This window comes from Stegastes partitus, unplaced genomic scaffold (assembly GCF_000690725.1).
Source record: "Stegastes partitus isolate 25-593 unplaced genomic scaffold, Stegastes_partitus-1.0.2 Scaffold1160, whole genome shotgun sequence".
Taxonomy (NCBI): Eukaryota; Metazoa; Chordata; class Actinopteri; family Pomacentridae; genus Stegastes; species Stegastes partitus.
In genome coordinates this window covers 3022-18300 of record NW_007578891.1, presented here as the reverse complement: position 1 = coordinate 18300, position 15279 = coordinate 3022, and the positions used below count along the sequence as shown (strand labels likewise).

At 41.6% G+C, this 15279-nt stretch overlaps 1 protein-coding gene across 1 annotated transcript; it reads right to left on the bottom strand.

Annotated features, from left to right (window-relative positions):
* Positions 1 to 360: 360 nt before the first annotated feature.
* tmem168a (transmembrane protein 168a) lies at positions 361 to 14378 on the bottom strand. Its single transcript, XM_008296878.1, has 6 exons — positions 14324 to 14378; positions 12309 to 13268; positions 11895 to 12170; positions 9980 to 10122; positions 6203 to 6480; positions 361 to 2243 (listed from the first exon to the last, which is right to left on the bottom strand). The coding sequence occupies exons 2-6, from the start codon at positions 13140 to 13142 to the stop codon at positions 1693 to 1695; spliced, it is 2082 nt and encodes a 693-aa protein (XP_008295100.1). The 5' UTR covers positions 13143 to 13268; positions 14324 to 14378; the 3' UTR covers positions 361 to 1692.
* Between the last annotated feature and the right edge of the window lie 901 nt (positions 14379 to 15279).

The following is a 15279-nucleotide window of genomic DNA, read 5'->3' as shown; positions in this document are numbered from 1 at the left end:
CTAATAGCACGCTTCAGGCATGATCCGGGACATAGCTCTGCTCTCTGAGACCAGCGAAATACCCAGCAGCGCCTTGAACACGTCCAGCCAGGCACTGGGTATAACTGAGGTGAAAGCTCAGCGAGCAAATCCCTCAGAGATAGTCTGTCATGTATTGTTTCATTTCTCCCTTTACCCTTTCTCATTTTTCTTCAGCTCATAATCCTAATATTTGCCAGGCAATGCTAGCATTTCAACGGAGCAGAATCCGTATTTACCCAGCATGTTAAGTCAGTCATGTCAAATGTCCCACCATGTCCTACTTTCCAATTCCACGTCTATTGTTTTCCCTCCTCTTATTTGCATTTAATCACACTCGACTTTCTTTCACATTGTTTTATCGGTTTATTATCCAAGTTGAATTCTGATATTTTAAGACAATCGAGGCACATGGAATTATACAAGCCGATAATGCAACTTGACCTCTTTGGAAACAAACTCTTAAAAAGGCAGCAAATTCACTCCAGAGTTTAGGAATGTGTGAAAGAGAAAGACACAAAACAGCAGATGAGTTCTGAATTTCAGTGCAAAAAAAAAAAAAAGAAAAAAAGAGGGAGATTCTGTAATTTGTCGCTGTGCGTGACAAGCTACTGTTTCACTGCATGGCAAAGACAAACTGCTTGAAAACTTGACCGTGCTGTGTTTATGTAAAGCAAATGACTTTTTCACCTCAAATTAATTTCTGTAAATAAACAGGATGAGACGGGGCCAGTGTCTGGTGATGGTGCGCTGCCTCGTAGCCAATGCATATCTCTTTGTTCAGTGCAGAAATATGTGCTTATTTGAATACTCTAAGCGTGATAAGCAAAGGATCCCACAACAAAGAGTGGCAGCTCGGCCTTGTGGTTTGACTTTCCCATAACCAGAGAGGCCACCGAGTTCAGCCCCACAACAGTCGTTTTGTCTGTTCTGTTGGAAGGATCTAAGCTTAGGATGCCACCTAAGTCCTCTGAATATAAACAAGAGGCAAGGCAAGGATATATATAGTATATGGTTGGTGCAGCCAAAGAATTAGGAATCCACATTAAAGATGATCCATCTTTAAGGCACTAATGTCATAAATAAGATGGCACACTGAAAAATCAACACAAAAATCTGAAAACCTTCCCAAAGAAAATGAAACAACATTGATATATTTTTTTGGTCTGAGACGATAAAAAAGTAAAAAAATAATACTCAAAAATACATAACGCATTTTTCCCAGATTCCCTATGAAAGATTTTTTTTTTCCCTTCCCTATGTGCGCTTTATTGTCTTATGTTGAATTTGCTTCAATCATTCAATTTTATTCTGGGTTAACAAATTAAGTGTTAAGCTAGTGTTTCACTATGATCTAGTCAGCACAACGTCTTGCATCGTAGCATTTAAACAACATGCAAACCTAAATTTAAGGAACTCTTGTTGACTGAAGGCCACATTTGCTTCATTCTGTGTGTATACAGGGGCGATCAGAAACTTCCGAAATTGTTTGTGTTTGCAGTAACAGTCACGAGTCAGGAGACAACATGACACTCTGGTCATCCCTCATGTATATACAGCATATGTGGGTATAGAAGTACAGCTATACTTAATGTAAACACCTCGTACCTAACAAACTCTAGCAGTTAGAACACAAACTAGAGTCAGAACCTACATAATAACTTTCCATGTTGTCTATGAGTGCACCAGTTTAATGCCCTGGCCAGTGTCCAACACAGCTGGTGGGAACCAAGCGAGTTTACACCTCCTGAAGCAGCGCAGACACATGCTACAGAACCAGAACAAGTTGAGGCCGCAGCACCAGTTGGACAGGTGCACCATGGGATAAGTAGCCTTGGGGAAGTGGGTCTTCCAGTGCTTGGCTATGTCGCTTCCGGTGGGCAGGTGAAGTGTGTAGTCGCTCCAGCGTTTGGACACGCCATAGGCGGCCGTCACAGTCCTCCCCTTTTCGGACCACTGGGTGTCACTGGCTGGGTTGCAGTTAAACTCCACCCATTCAGAGGTGAAGTCCCCGAGCAAGGGGGTGTCTCCAGCCTCGGGGTCCACCCTGATGGCCGACAGCTCAGCCCCCTGCACGGCTACGTAGACGCCCTCCACCCTGCGGATGTCTTTGACCCAGGGCAGGGAGTTCTCGGTGTCCAGGACGAGGATGAGACGGGAACAGTGGCCGGCGTTCTTCTCTTTCCACAGCTCCAGCAGCTGGGCCAGGTGAAGATACTCGCCTCCTGCAACAGAGGAGGTTAGAGGAGTTCAGGAAGAAGGTGCAAGACAGGAACAAAAAGTTATTGTTACATCCAGTGTTTTGTTGATTGATATTTACTTTACTTGGATACTAAGGGGACAACTCTCTAAACCCCAAGCATCTCTTTAGTCAGTGTTGAAAAATGAACACTATGTTTTTTGTAGTGCAATTTAAATTATGTTTTGTTTTTTGTTGTGATATTTTAAATTGAGAACCAGTGCAGGATGTATTCAGAGAACAGAGTGGAGTATGTGGACATTCTGCCTAACTTAGTTGTATATTTAAATTGCTCACTTGAGAACATGGACATTTTTCTCTGTGTTTGATACATGCTTATTGTACTGTAGGGTCAAATGGTAACGGGAAAACTAACGGAACCACCAACTGTGCGTTTTAAACTTGTTTTGTTTTCCAGAGCTGTGTTCACACTAAAACAACTTCTGCCTGAAGCGGAGCTGAAGTATGGTTTTTAGTATTCTGGACAACTTCTATTAACTTTTAGCATTCTGGACAAAAGTTATAAAGCCAACATGCCTTACCAATGATGCTTACAGAGCCACTATTGGTTCAGTGTCTTGTTTAAGAACATTCTAACAACCGTTGATGGACACAGCAGGGATTAAACCTGTCAATTCTGACTTGTGGGACTGTTTTTCTGTCTAAATTCTGCCATCACCACCACACACACTGCATTAAGACGTTTTCCAGATGGCAGATCCCAGCTACAAACACCAGCGCAGGGCTGCTGCTATAGCTCAACTGGTTGAGCTGGCAACCCATGTACAGGGGCTATAGTCCCAGACGCAGTGGTCATGGGTTCGAATCCAGCCCATGGCCGTTTGCTGCAGGTCCTTTCCCCATTCTTCTCCCTGCTTTCCTGTCTCACTCTCTACTGTCCTGTCAAATAAAGGCCCAAAACTTATTATTCTTGTTGCTTCAAAATCTTTATCATTAGTAAGTGTTAGGTAAGTAAATAAAAGCTGAAGAGAAAAATGGTTTCCACTGCTGGCCAAAGTGCAGCTTCACCAAAGACTGATTTACACTTGGATAGGAAACTACAAATCTACATCAAGCCAATCTGGAAACACTCCAACCGCATTGCTAAATTTTATATTCATGTATCCACTGTGATCACCAGTACACAGACAAACTACTTGTTTCATGGATCCCTGTATAATTTCGCACTGCTGCACAAAGGCTTAATTACTGGAGGGATCAGGGAAAAAGTATGACTTGCAATCATTAGCTTTTCCCAGTTAGGATTTCAGCCCACGTTTTCAGAAAATGTGTACAATTATCCATTAAATTACGACTAAAAACGACCCTTCAGGATGGTGACGGGGGGATTTTTTTTTTCTTCCTGTTTGCAGCAGAGATAATACGTCGAGTAATCTCGGAACAGAAAAGCTGGAGCTGACACAGAGTTAACCTGCTGTGATTCTCATTTCTGTGGAGGCAACGCTCGTGTCACAGCAGACCGTCTGCAACTTTCTCAGAATCTTCTCTACTGGAACCCAACTTCTGTGCCCGAGTCCTTCACAGCAAATTTGACTCTTTTGGCTTGCTTGTCTGATCTGTGCAAATCAGCCTGATTGACTGAGAGAAAGGGAAAAAATGAAAGGAATGGAAATCAGACTGTAATGCAAATGAGCGTACAGTCAGAATACAATTTATATCTAATACCATCCGACACAACAGCTCTGCAGTCAGTTCTGCTTTTGTGCTGAACTGTTGTATTTTAACTCCGATTCAAGTCTTTGGTAATTACGCACTGTTTAGATGTGAGAACAACGAGACAGCTTTGAAGAGATAAAGCCGATATCCAACTTAGGATGCATCGAAAAACTTTTTGTTCCTGATGACTGAAGGTGGCAAATTGCGTCTTTTTGATGTTTACAAAACCTGAAAAAAACACAGCAAAAAGATGTCTGAGAAAGCCAAAAATGTATGATTGGAAGTGAAGGTTGAAGTTTACGTATGAGGAATTTGATGTCATCGCCTTTAATGAATTCGGATACGCTTAACATGGATCGCTGAATAATAAATTAGGATGCTTAGAAGCTGCTTTGATGCTTTGGAGTGGTTTTTAGACAACATACAGCGGCATGAAACAAAGTCTGAGCACCCCTTGTCAAATATCTGCTACTTTAAATTGCTAAGTAAGAAGATGAACAGAACTCCTAAAGGCATAAAGGGACAAACATTTTAAGACAAGAGTACTTTTTCATTTCCATTTTCACTGCTAAAAAAAAAAGAAAAGGGTCTTAAAGTTCTTATTTAAGTGAATTTCACTTGTTTTTTTCTTGCAAATATTTTCTAGTTTTGTGAGGTTCTCTGTCCACCTGGCATGTTTTTCAGAGTTCTACCCACAGATTTTCTATTATGATTTGTTCAGGGGACTGTGGGCAGCATGGCTACACCTTTAGCTTCTGCCTCCTGAGGTAGTCCATTGTGGACTGTTTAGGGTGGTTTGTTGCTGCTTGTTCTGTTGTTGTGGCAGTGGTGGTTTTTTTTTTTTTTTTTTTCCCGTGATGTTTGCTCGCAGAATCTTCTCTGTTTAACTGCGTCTGTTCCCTCTGCAACCAGTGAAATGCTTTCTGGGCCACAGGCTGCAACACAAGCCCAAAGCATGATCGATTCACCCCCTGCCTAACAATTGGAAAGATGTTCTTTTCATGAAATTCGGAACCCCCCCCTTTTTTTTATTTATTTACTTTTTTACCAAACACACCTTTGCTCACTGGAGCCAGAAAAGTTTTATTTCAACTTCTTCAGCCCGCAGGACTCCATAATGCATCAGGCTTCGACTGGGACAGTGTTCCTACAGCCCAGCAACAAACGTAACAGAGCTGCCTTTGTGGCCTATTTCATGTTTATTGACTAAAACAGCAATATCAGAAGAAGGCAGAATGTCCACTGTGCTCGATTTGGGTAATCAAATATCGGCTCTTACTGCTGCATTTATTATGATAGTCATACATCTTACATTTATGACACTGGTGTGGCAGAAGACATAAACACAGAATCGGGCTTAGGTTTGTGCTGATAACAATCAGTTTAAAAAAAAAAAAAACAACCTCATCTGCCCTGATCTTGATCTTTTAGAATAGCTCAGGACATCCCTAAATACTCCAGTGCATCTCTGCTCTGCTCAAACAATAGATGTTTCTGTTATTTATTCATTACCTTTCACTGTCTCTTTCAAAATCCCTTATCCATTACTCTTTAACCATTAATTTATTTATTACTGTTGACCAGCTGTTCAGACTTGCACTTGGTAAATAGCTATCATACAGTCTCAATTGATTTATGCAATCACCATGATAATAGGTGAACTCTACTGGTGCCAGAAGTGTAGATGTTGTTGCATATTTGTACGTTTTCAGTATCATGTGTAACATATTGTTTACATGTGCAGTACTTGACTTTCATGTACAACATTGTCAGTGTCATGGGCAATATTTAAATTTTTCGAGTGCAACACTTTACAATTTCAATATTTAATCATCATGTGTGACCTTACCAGCATGTTTTTTTTTTTTTTTAAACTTTTATATTCACGTCTTATTTTATTTCATTAATGTGTCATACTTTTATTGTTTTTCTACACTGTTTACTAATTAGTTTTTATGAGCAATATCTGGCACAAGAATTTCCTGTGGGATCAGAAAAGGTTTATCTAATCTGATCTTATCTCTTTATGTACTTTCAAGAACAGCTAAATGGCGGCGTTTTGCATTTTATGTATGGATTACATAGACGAATATCTCATGTTGCTGCCTGTACTTTAATATAAAGCACATTTACATTAACTGTCATGAAGATGGTAACTACATGGTGGTATTGCAGGAAATGAATGTCAGCTTATATTAGCATGAAATGGCTAATGCTCCAAGAAGGTACAAAAGAGGAGAGAACATAGAAGATACAGAAATGTCTCACCAGCCAGAGCCCAGGCCCCAGAGCCCTTCTGTGTGTGCCCGCTGTAGAAAATCAGATAGGTGTCGTGACGCGGCCCGTCTGCTGTACGAAGCTCCAGAAAGTTGCGCAGCTTGGTGAGTACAGCCTCCAGGGTGACGCCGCTGGTGGAGTAGTCGCAGCCGAACGTCTGGATCATGTGGTGGGAGAAGAGGCGCTGCATGTTGTTCAGCATACCTGTGGAGCGCAGATTCAACTGCTGCACCAGCTCAGGCGGTAAGAGAGTGGGCTGGCCACCGGCGCTGGACAGAAGAGAAAGACGAGAGGCTGTTAGGAAAAAAAACTTGGATGGTAATCTTTCATTTTTTTTAATATTATATCTGCTCAAAGGGGGAATCAGGTTCAGGGCAAAAGAGAGACAAGGAGCACAATGCCAGGGTGGAGTAGCTGTCTGTGTCGCCAGGGGAGAGAGGAGGGGATAAGAGAAGAAGAAGAAGAAGTGGAGGGGATCGCTGCTGTAGGAAATGACATTAGCCTCAGGGATGAAAAGGGAATCAAGAATGAAAGGAAAGTAAGAAAAAAAAAAAAAGGAGGGGATATAGAGAGGAGAATAGAGCAGGGTGACAAAAACTGAGGATGGAAAGTGAGGTTAAAGATAGCTGAGGACAAAGTGATTTGGACAAAGTGTGTGGATGGTTATGGCACAAAGCCCTGGCCGATAATAACAAGTGGATGATACACAAAGGAAATACACACACACACACAGATCAAGCCAACGCTATCAGCTATTCAGTGCAAGCATACTTTTTTTTTTATCTTGCTCGATGTGATTCATGGCCAAGCGGATGGCAAAGTCATACTTCACTACAACAGATATCTGCATAGATCAGCCCTCATATTATGCGTTGTGCCCCCGCTATCCCCTCTGACCTCACCCTGACAAGGACTGGGGAAAGTTTATCTAAAGTGGATGCCAGAGGAGGGATTTTATTCAGCCAGCGGGCAGATAAATAGTCACTATCTGTTGATATCCACAGAGCTTTCCTCAGGTGTGTGATGTGGGAACAGCTTCTGATGTCACTTGTATTAAGTTTTGTATTTGCTTCAGTCCCTGTGGAGGATGAGACAAACAATTTTCTTCAAATTAAGAAGTAACAACAACACAACTTCATATACCTAAACTACGCCACACAAAGTGACATGCAGCAACATGTGCGCGACTTGGCAGGCTCGCCATCCTCTAAACCCATCTAATCTTTTCAGATCTCATGGCACCCAGGGGAGCGAAGGGGCTTGTAGTTTGAGATTCCGACCACATCTTTCTCCGTGACACTCTTCTCTTTCATCCTTAAAAAAAAAAAAGACGAAAAACTAAAAAAAAAAATTCCCATCCTTTTCTCCACAGCTCTCTCAGAGCTCCACCCCTCCCATCCTCTCTTTTTTACAATTCCTCTTGCTTTTGCTCCGTCTGTCCCTTTCTGCTTTTACCACCACCTTCCCTCAATGTTTACAACCTCAGTCCTCGCCTTGTGTTTTCTTCCTGTTGTTTCGCCCTCCCTCGTTTTACCCTATGTGCCTCCCCTCTTCACCCCTATCTCTCTAATCTCCCCGAGGGGATCTTGTCATTGTGAAAACATGATCTGCAGCCATCAAACAGCCGATTATACACTGCTGCATTCTCATCATGCTCTCAGTCCTCCCTATGGATCCCGCACATACGGCGTTGCATACAGAGCATCCGCAGCTCCAACAGGACATGGGCCTGCATCCAAAATCACCTGGAGAGTTAAACGCGAGCATGGCTGGCTTCCCCTTTGAACGCTAAAGCTATGTATAGAGTCGTACTAAATATGCATCAAATTCAAAAAGCTCAGACTTGAAGACAGCCGACTGCTTTTGAATTAAAAATGTGTTGGCTAGCTTCTGTTGTCTAGGAGGAGGAGACATGTCGGCATCTTCAAAACGAACGAGGCGATTTCAAAAAACGCTTGGTCAACTGCGAGGGCACCGGGAGAGGCATCAGCAGCAGCTAATGGCTAACCGCTCCGGCTGAGTAACTTAGTATGCTGTGGAGGGAGCACTGGAATGATCCCTTAAGGGCCCAAACATTAGCGGCATGTTTATGCATAGTTATTGGGCTGTTTATCCATTTGGTTTTGTGTTAACTGAGGTGAGAGTCTGAAAGAGTGATCGTGTCTTCCGGCCTCTGTGATGCCAAGAAAGGCTTTGACATGGTGCAAATGTGATGCTGAATGTGTTAAAACTGCTTTTTGCTGCTGCATCGTGTACATGTGTCGACTAATTGAGTAAATTGAACAGACATTTGCATAATTGGCAGGCAACATGTTGCAGCTTCAGAAGGGGAAGTGCACGTTCTTGTGGTCAACATCTGGAATATGAAACATTCCCAAGTACTGTTTCAATAATTACATGAATTTTAATTTAGCTACCTGACAGCACAGCTGATTTACAAGACTGAAAGATCCACAGAAAATCCCTCTGCAAATATTGTGACAATTAATGAACTGGTGTCGTTTATTTCCAGCAAACACATGCATATTTCTGGTCTGGCTGACTCTAGATTTGACTTGTCCTAATTTAGGTTTTTTGACTGTTGGTTGAACAAATAAAAAAATATAAATGTGAAGACTGCAACTTGGGAATTAATCATTTTTATCTTCTGACATTTATAGATAATGTGATTCATGAAGAAATTATGAAAAAATAAAAAAAATGCAACTATATTTGAGAGAAAATTAACTATTAATTAAAATGTCTAAGTTTTGTATATGTGACTGAGACATTTCGAAAAAATACAAAAACAAAATTATACGACAATTACACGGTCAGTTTTCTGATGTGTCACTGGCTGAATGATTAAAAGATTAGTCAGAAAGAAAAACCTCAACACAGTCACTGCCGGAACCCCAAATCCTGCTGGCAGCTCTGAAAGCCATGGTGACTTTACAAACTCTTCCAATTACACCATTCATCAGAGCTCATAACTGTAACAAAACGGAGAGAATCAGCAGATTTTGAACTTTCTGAATTTCCTTGAACAACTCATCTGCTACATGCTATTCGGTCAGCAATGTGAACCAAATCAAAGCTAAAAATCACGATTATCTATCAAAATCATCTCATTCTGTGTGTGTCTTACACACCTGCCAAAATAAACAGTTTGATCCAACAAGATCCTGTAAAAAAATGAAAAATTCTGCACTTTCAGGGCAACTGGGAAGCAAATAATCACTCAGTTGTGATCAACAGTCATGTGACAAAAATTCAGAGGTATTTTGGGTGGTCTGGGCTGATCTGCAGGCTGTGTATACACAGAACAGAAAAAAGAAAACTGTATATGTATGTATATGTAAAGTCACCTGTTTTATTTAGTACTTTTTAAAGAACAGGTAAAAACAGTGGGTACATGAAAGAAGTTGGACATGCTGATTCCAGATTTCTTCATTTTTGTGAAATAAGCAATCAAACAAGCTCAACTCTTTTTTTTGTGTCTTATGATTTATGGCATTATAACTTTGTTATATTGCACATAAGAGATTTTTGAGTTCGTTCTACTTGTAGCCATGGTTGTGCTGTTTCCAGTAAGATGCAGGACTTCATGTTCCAGTGAGAAATGAGCCCACTGCAAGAAAAAATGTAACAGAAGCAGAGAACTGAAACTGCCCGTAGTTCAGAGGATTAACCAGGAAGAAAAATACTTGGAAGCTGATTCAGCAGTGAGTTTATCCATGTTAGTCTGTGTACATGTCAATATTGATTTGCTTGCTCTCTTTTAAGTACCTGCAGTAGGAGGTTGGTATGACCAAGGCGTAGCCAACACAGGTCCCCCCTAGGCAGCTGCCCAGCTCGTGGAACAGGCTGTGGGCCAGAGACTCCAAAGGCAGCACCACCATCAGAGCGCTGAGAAAGAGACCGTTGGATTGCTGCAAAGAACCCAAAGAATCAGAGTCACTTTCATTCACCACTTACAGCTTGCGCCGAGGTAATCAGACTCACTTAATTGGTGCTGACACTTGGCGAGACAGTTACACAATATGGGACTGACACTGTGCTATTATCACAGGACAAAACATGACGGGACTCGGCTAAATGGAGACAAAACGACGGCAGACTAAACATACATCACAAGCATCAATCCAAAACAGAATAATTACTGCAGTGCATGAGCCTGTACCTTTGAGCAGCCTTGAGTGTGTTGAATAAAACCATTATAACGCTACGGTCTTGACATCTGCTTGACAGTTCTATATTCTAAATGCTAACGTTTAAAAGTCAACTCTCCCCATACAAAACCACATACATTATTATGAGCACAAAAGTACACTATAGAAACCTGCAATGTAAAAGCTGACTGAGAGTGCAATTATTATTATTATTTTTTACTGTGAATGTATGAAATGTAATTTAGCATTACAAAGGCCACTTGGATTTCACAGAGTCCACATTTCTGTTTGCCGAACAGAATTGCGTTATTTATTGAACTTTTAAGCTGTACACTGAATGATAATATTACAAGCAGAGAAATCCCAACACATATACTAAGTTCTGATATATATGATGGTGGTTTTTACAATATGATGTAATCCAGCAGTGGTTCTCACAAGCTTCAAACTCTGAGAGAAGCTCTGCACTTAACTGTCAATAATCAAAAGCTGACTTCTGAAAAAAAACCTCACTTTTATCCTGTAACAGTTTTACAAAATCAATATAGCGCTCTTCAGAAAACCCACACTTCCAATGCAATTCCTCACTACCTTTGGGGGAAAAAAAACCCCCCATATATAATACGTAGAACATAAAAATATGCACATTAACAGCCAAGTCTTTTTACGTCAGCTTCCTGTATAAATTCTACAGAAAACAGTGACACCACAACTAGTTAAGTTGAATCCACACCTCTCTAAATATTCTTAGTTTCACAAAGGCTTGTATTTATTGAAGAAACTGTATTAATTTGCACCAATCTTGCTGCTACTTTGTGCTTCTGTTACACCTAAATGGATTTACCTGGTTGACCGTACATTACATTTATTGTATTTCAACAGTACGAGCAAATAAATAGCTGTAAAACATCAAAAACACACACACGCACAACAGCAACACATTAACTTTCTCATACGTGAACACAAACAGCTTCCACTTCCTCGGGCAAATTTGCAGCTGACATCAAGACTGCGCAGATCTCAAATTAGAACTCGGACCCATGAGACTCTTGCAAGGTAAACGTCTAATAAGGCCAAATAAGTTATTGCTGCTCTTTATGCAAGCAGATAGGGATATTAAAGTGCTAATTAAATTGGTTCCGCTTGAGAGCAGAAGTGCCTCAGTTTGGGGAGCAACTACTAACTGCACACTGTTAGTAGCATCTCTTTGCAGAGTTTATAACATGGGTGTGATGTGTTTATAAAGGCCTTGTCATGAAACTCACTGTGCTGCAGCTGTTAAGAGGATAAATTAGACCAAATATGAGCTGCTGAATGCAGCCAAGAGGTTTCTCAGCAATATGATATGACTCTGATGATGCTGTCATTGCTATTACGAATGTGACAATTTTCATTTTATAAATAAACAACAGGATGATGAATGAAATAGCTTTTATATTTAGCTGCTTTGCAAGCTTAAGTACTTCTCGATGATGATGATAACAGTTCTGACGCAAGCTGTAGTAGCAGCAATATTATCTCATGGATCCTACCTGCCAGGACACAGCTGCCAGTATGACTGTTGAGAGCAGACTGAAGAACACCAGGCGCTCTGAAATGAGGCAGAAGTGTCGGATGCCCCTGGAGGCCATGACCTGGTCCAGGCTCCGGCTGCTAGACCGTTGGGCTCGCCAGGCCTTCTGACACTCACTCAGCTTGGTGTGGAAGCCCCAAATTGTGATCAGCAAAATGATGTGGCAGATAGACCAGAAAAGGCCAAACAGACAGAAGCCTGGGATCACCAGATACCACAGCTCCAAGTGGCTAAGCTATGTAGGAAAAGAGAGAAGTGTCATTAAACACACCGGGAAGCTATGTACTCAAGCTACACAACCTGCTGTGCCTTTAGACATAACATTTTCAAGAAATGATCAAGTTTTGACATTTTTACAGAATGGTAAGTGTACCTTTAAGGCAGCCAGGACAAAGAAGGCCAGCTCAGTCAGACTGAGAGGAAACAGGGACAGTCTCCTCCACACCTTCCCCAGAGACAGCACTGGCATCCAGCGCTCACTGGGCCCCAGCCCACTGAAGTAAACATCCAACACAGGCTCACAGAGCAGCCTGCCTAGGTAGCAGCCTAAAGCATAAGGGTTGGCTGTGATGCCCAAGGCCTGGAAAAACACGAGAGACGTGACCAAGGCAAAACTGATGAGGTTTGGCAAAGCTAGGAGGGATTTCATCCTCAAGTCCACAATGAGAGCCCCCAGAGCCACTACCAAGCCTATTATGGCCACTGACTTGTGAAGGAGCATGGTAGTGCTGGCAATGCCAAATCCCAGGAGCTCCAGCAACTCAGCTGACGTGAGCAAGGTGGGCTTGTAATAGATGGAGCTGCATATTCGCTCAGTTACAGCCCACACTGCTTTCATGATCACACTGGCTAGGAGGAGATAATTGGCGACCAGTTCTTTGACATTTGAATCCAAGGCGCGGCTGTTGAGGAAGCACAGGAGGCCGAGCAGGAAGCCAAACCACAAATGGAACAAGCTCTGGCTGGCTTTCTCCATACCAAAGTAGTAATGGAGGATGCTGGCAATTCCCAGAACAAAGAGGCCCAGGATGAAGATGACAAGGATCATCGGTTCGCTCGTCACGTCCCATCGCACATACATGCCGACGCACACCGCCACGAGGAGGTTGACACTGGAGAGGTAGCCCAGGCAGCGCACCGATGTAAACACGTCCACCTCCTTAGGCGCGTTGACGGTCAGCGCCTCTTCCTCTTCCTCCCGATCCATGGCTGACTTGAAATCAACGTGTTTAAATGCAGATTAAGCCTCCGATAGTCAGTTTAATCCAGTTTCTTCCTCTAGACTTGCAAACGGAGGACTACGCCTCTTGATGACATTCTCCAGCGTCAACCCCTGTGAACGATTTAAAAGCACGTTAGTCAGCATTAATCTATTATTTGCTGCTCATGCAATCCAAACTAATTTACAGAACTGAGCAAAAAAAAAAAAAACACTTCCTCTTAGCTGTTGAGATCATTATGAGGACAGAACATCAAAACAACATCACACATAATACACACTCATCACTCTCATAAAAGATAAGATCAGTTGATGACAGAAACAACTTTTTAAATATACATATCTCTAATTCTCACACTGTATATCATTTACCATATTTATATTTGATTCCAGTCATGCTACTCTCTGCACCATTGCACATAATGTATAGACAGTGTATATAATCAGTATTTATTCCCATTATCAGAGTCTGCACAACTTGCACTAAGCTTTGCCCACTTTGTTCACCAACTTTGTCCACTTTAAACATGTTTTTTAAACCACATAACTCTAGCTGCACATAGTAGTTAAACACTCATTTCCTTTGTCTAACCTGTTGCTTTGCTTACATGCATGTTTTTTTTTGACGTAGCCAGAGTTATTGTGAATCATCTTTAGCAACAAGAACATCAAGTCAGCTTGACTTTCTTTCTGCACAACACTATCTAGCAGTTCCTCGTGTGCAGACTAATTAGTAAACAGCCTAATGAGCTTCACACTTCCTCTATGATTAGTTTTATGGCGATTTACGAACTCTTTTTCTTAACTGTCTTAATAGGACGAAACTTTGGCTAACGACGAGCTAAAATGTAATGGGCTGGATTTAGCACAGAGTACAAAGCAGCAGACCAGTCGAGATAAGCTCATTAAGTAGTTCGCTACCGGATACAATAATAAAAACAGTGGTTGCGGCCCTGCTGTCAGTTTGTGACGATGTGGCACTGCAGCCGGGAAGTTCGCTAACTTACACACTCCTGCCTGCTAACACTTCGCTCACACTTCGCTAACTCGCTGTTTCACGTTCAAAGCTTTGTCCCGAACTCTCAAAAATATCAGCGACAGCTCCAAAAACGAGCACTGTACATATTAACTGAGTGTAACGTCTCTATCATTAAAAAAAAATTGCTTACATGTTGATTGTTTAGGGTGACAGCGGCTGTGCTTCCGGATTCCGTAGTACGGCATCTCGCAAGGGACAAAATACATGAGCATTCGCTTTTTCGGCTCCACTGTAGAGCTGGCAGTGGGCACTCAAAAAGCGTTTCTGTTTATTTTGATAAGGCGTCGTCTGTTTGTTACGTTGACTGTCAACGGTTGACATCTGATGATTTCAAGAGTGTACGGGAAGAGAGCCCACATGGAATAATATGGTGAATATATAAAGACAAAAATAATGAAAATCATGTAAAATAAGGAATATGTCATAATGAGCTGCAAAAATGTTCTGCTGGACTCAAGTATTGAAATCAGTCATAGAAAACCACACTTTAGTTTCTTTTGACTATCTATCTATCTATCTATCTATCTATCTATCTATCTATCTATCTATCTATCTATCTATCTATCTATATCTCCTTTCACAAGAGCTGGCAGGTACACAAAAAGCACCCACAGAACAATAAGTACGCTACATAAAACAATACAAAACTTACCTAATTACCTCCAGCTGATGGGAACAACTTGTACCTGAGCATTTAAAATTATTCCAATTTATTTAACATAGCTGATGACTGACTTGTTTTGTGAAAGACAAGTGTGTGTGTCAATTATTGTGCCTAAATATTTAAAATGGGTGCGATAACTTTGTCATTAATAAAAAATAGAGAGACAAATGATACATTTCCTCCATGGGATGAATCATGGGCAGACGGACGAGGTGGCTGACATCAATAAATCCAACCAGTGGCTAGAAAAGACCAGTTTGAAGGACAGCACAGAGACTCTCATCATGGCAACACAAGAACAGGCCCTAAGCACCAGAGTAATAGAGGCAGGGGTCTACCGCAGCAGACAGGACGCAAGGTGCAGGCAAAGATGCCCCTGAGACAGTCCAGCCAATAGCAGCAGGGTGTAGGATGTAAGCTGG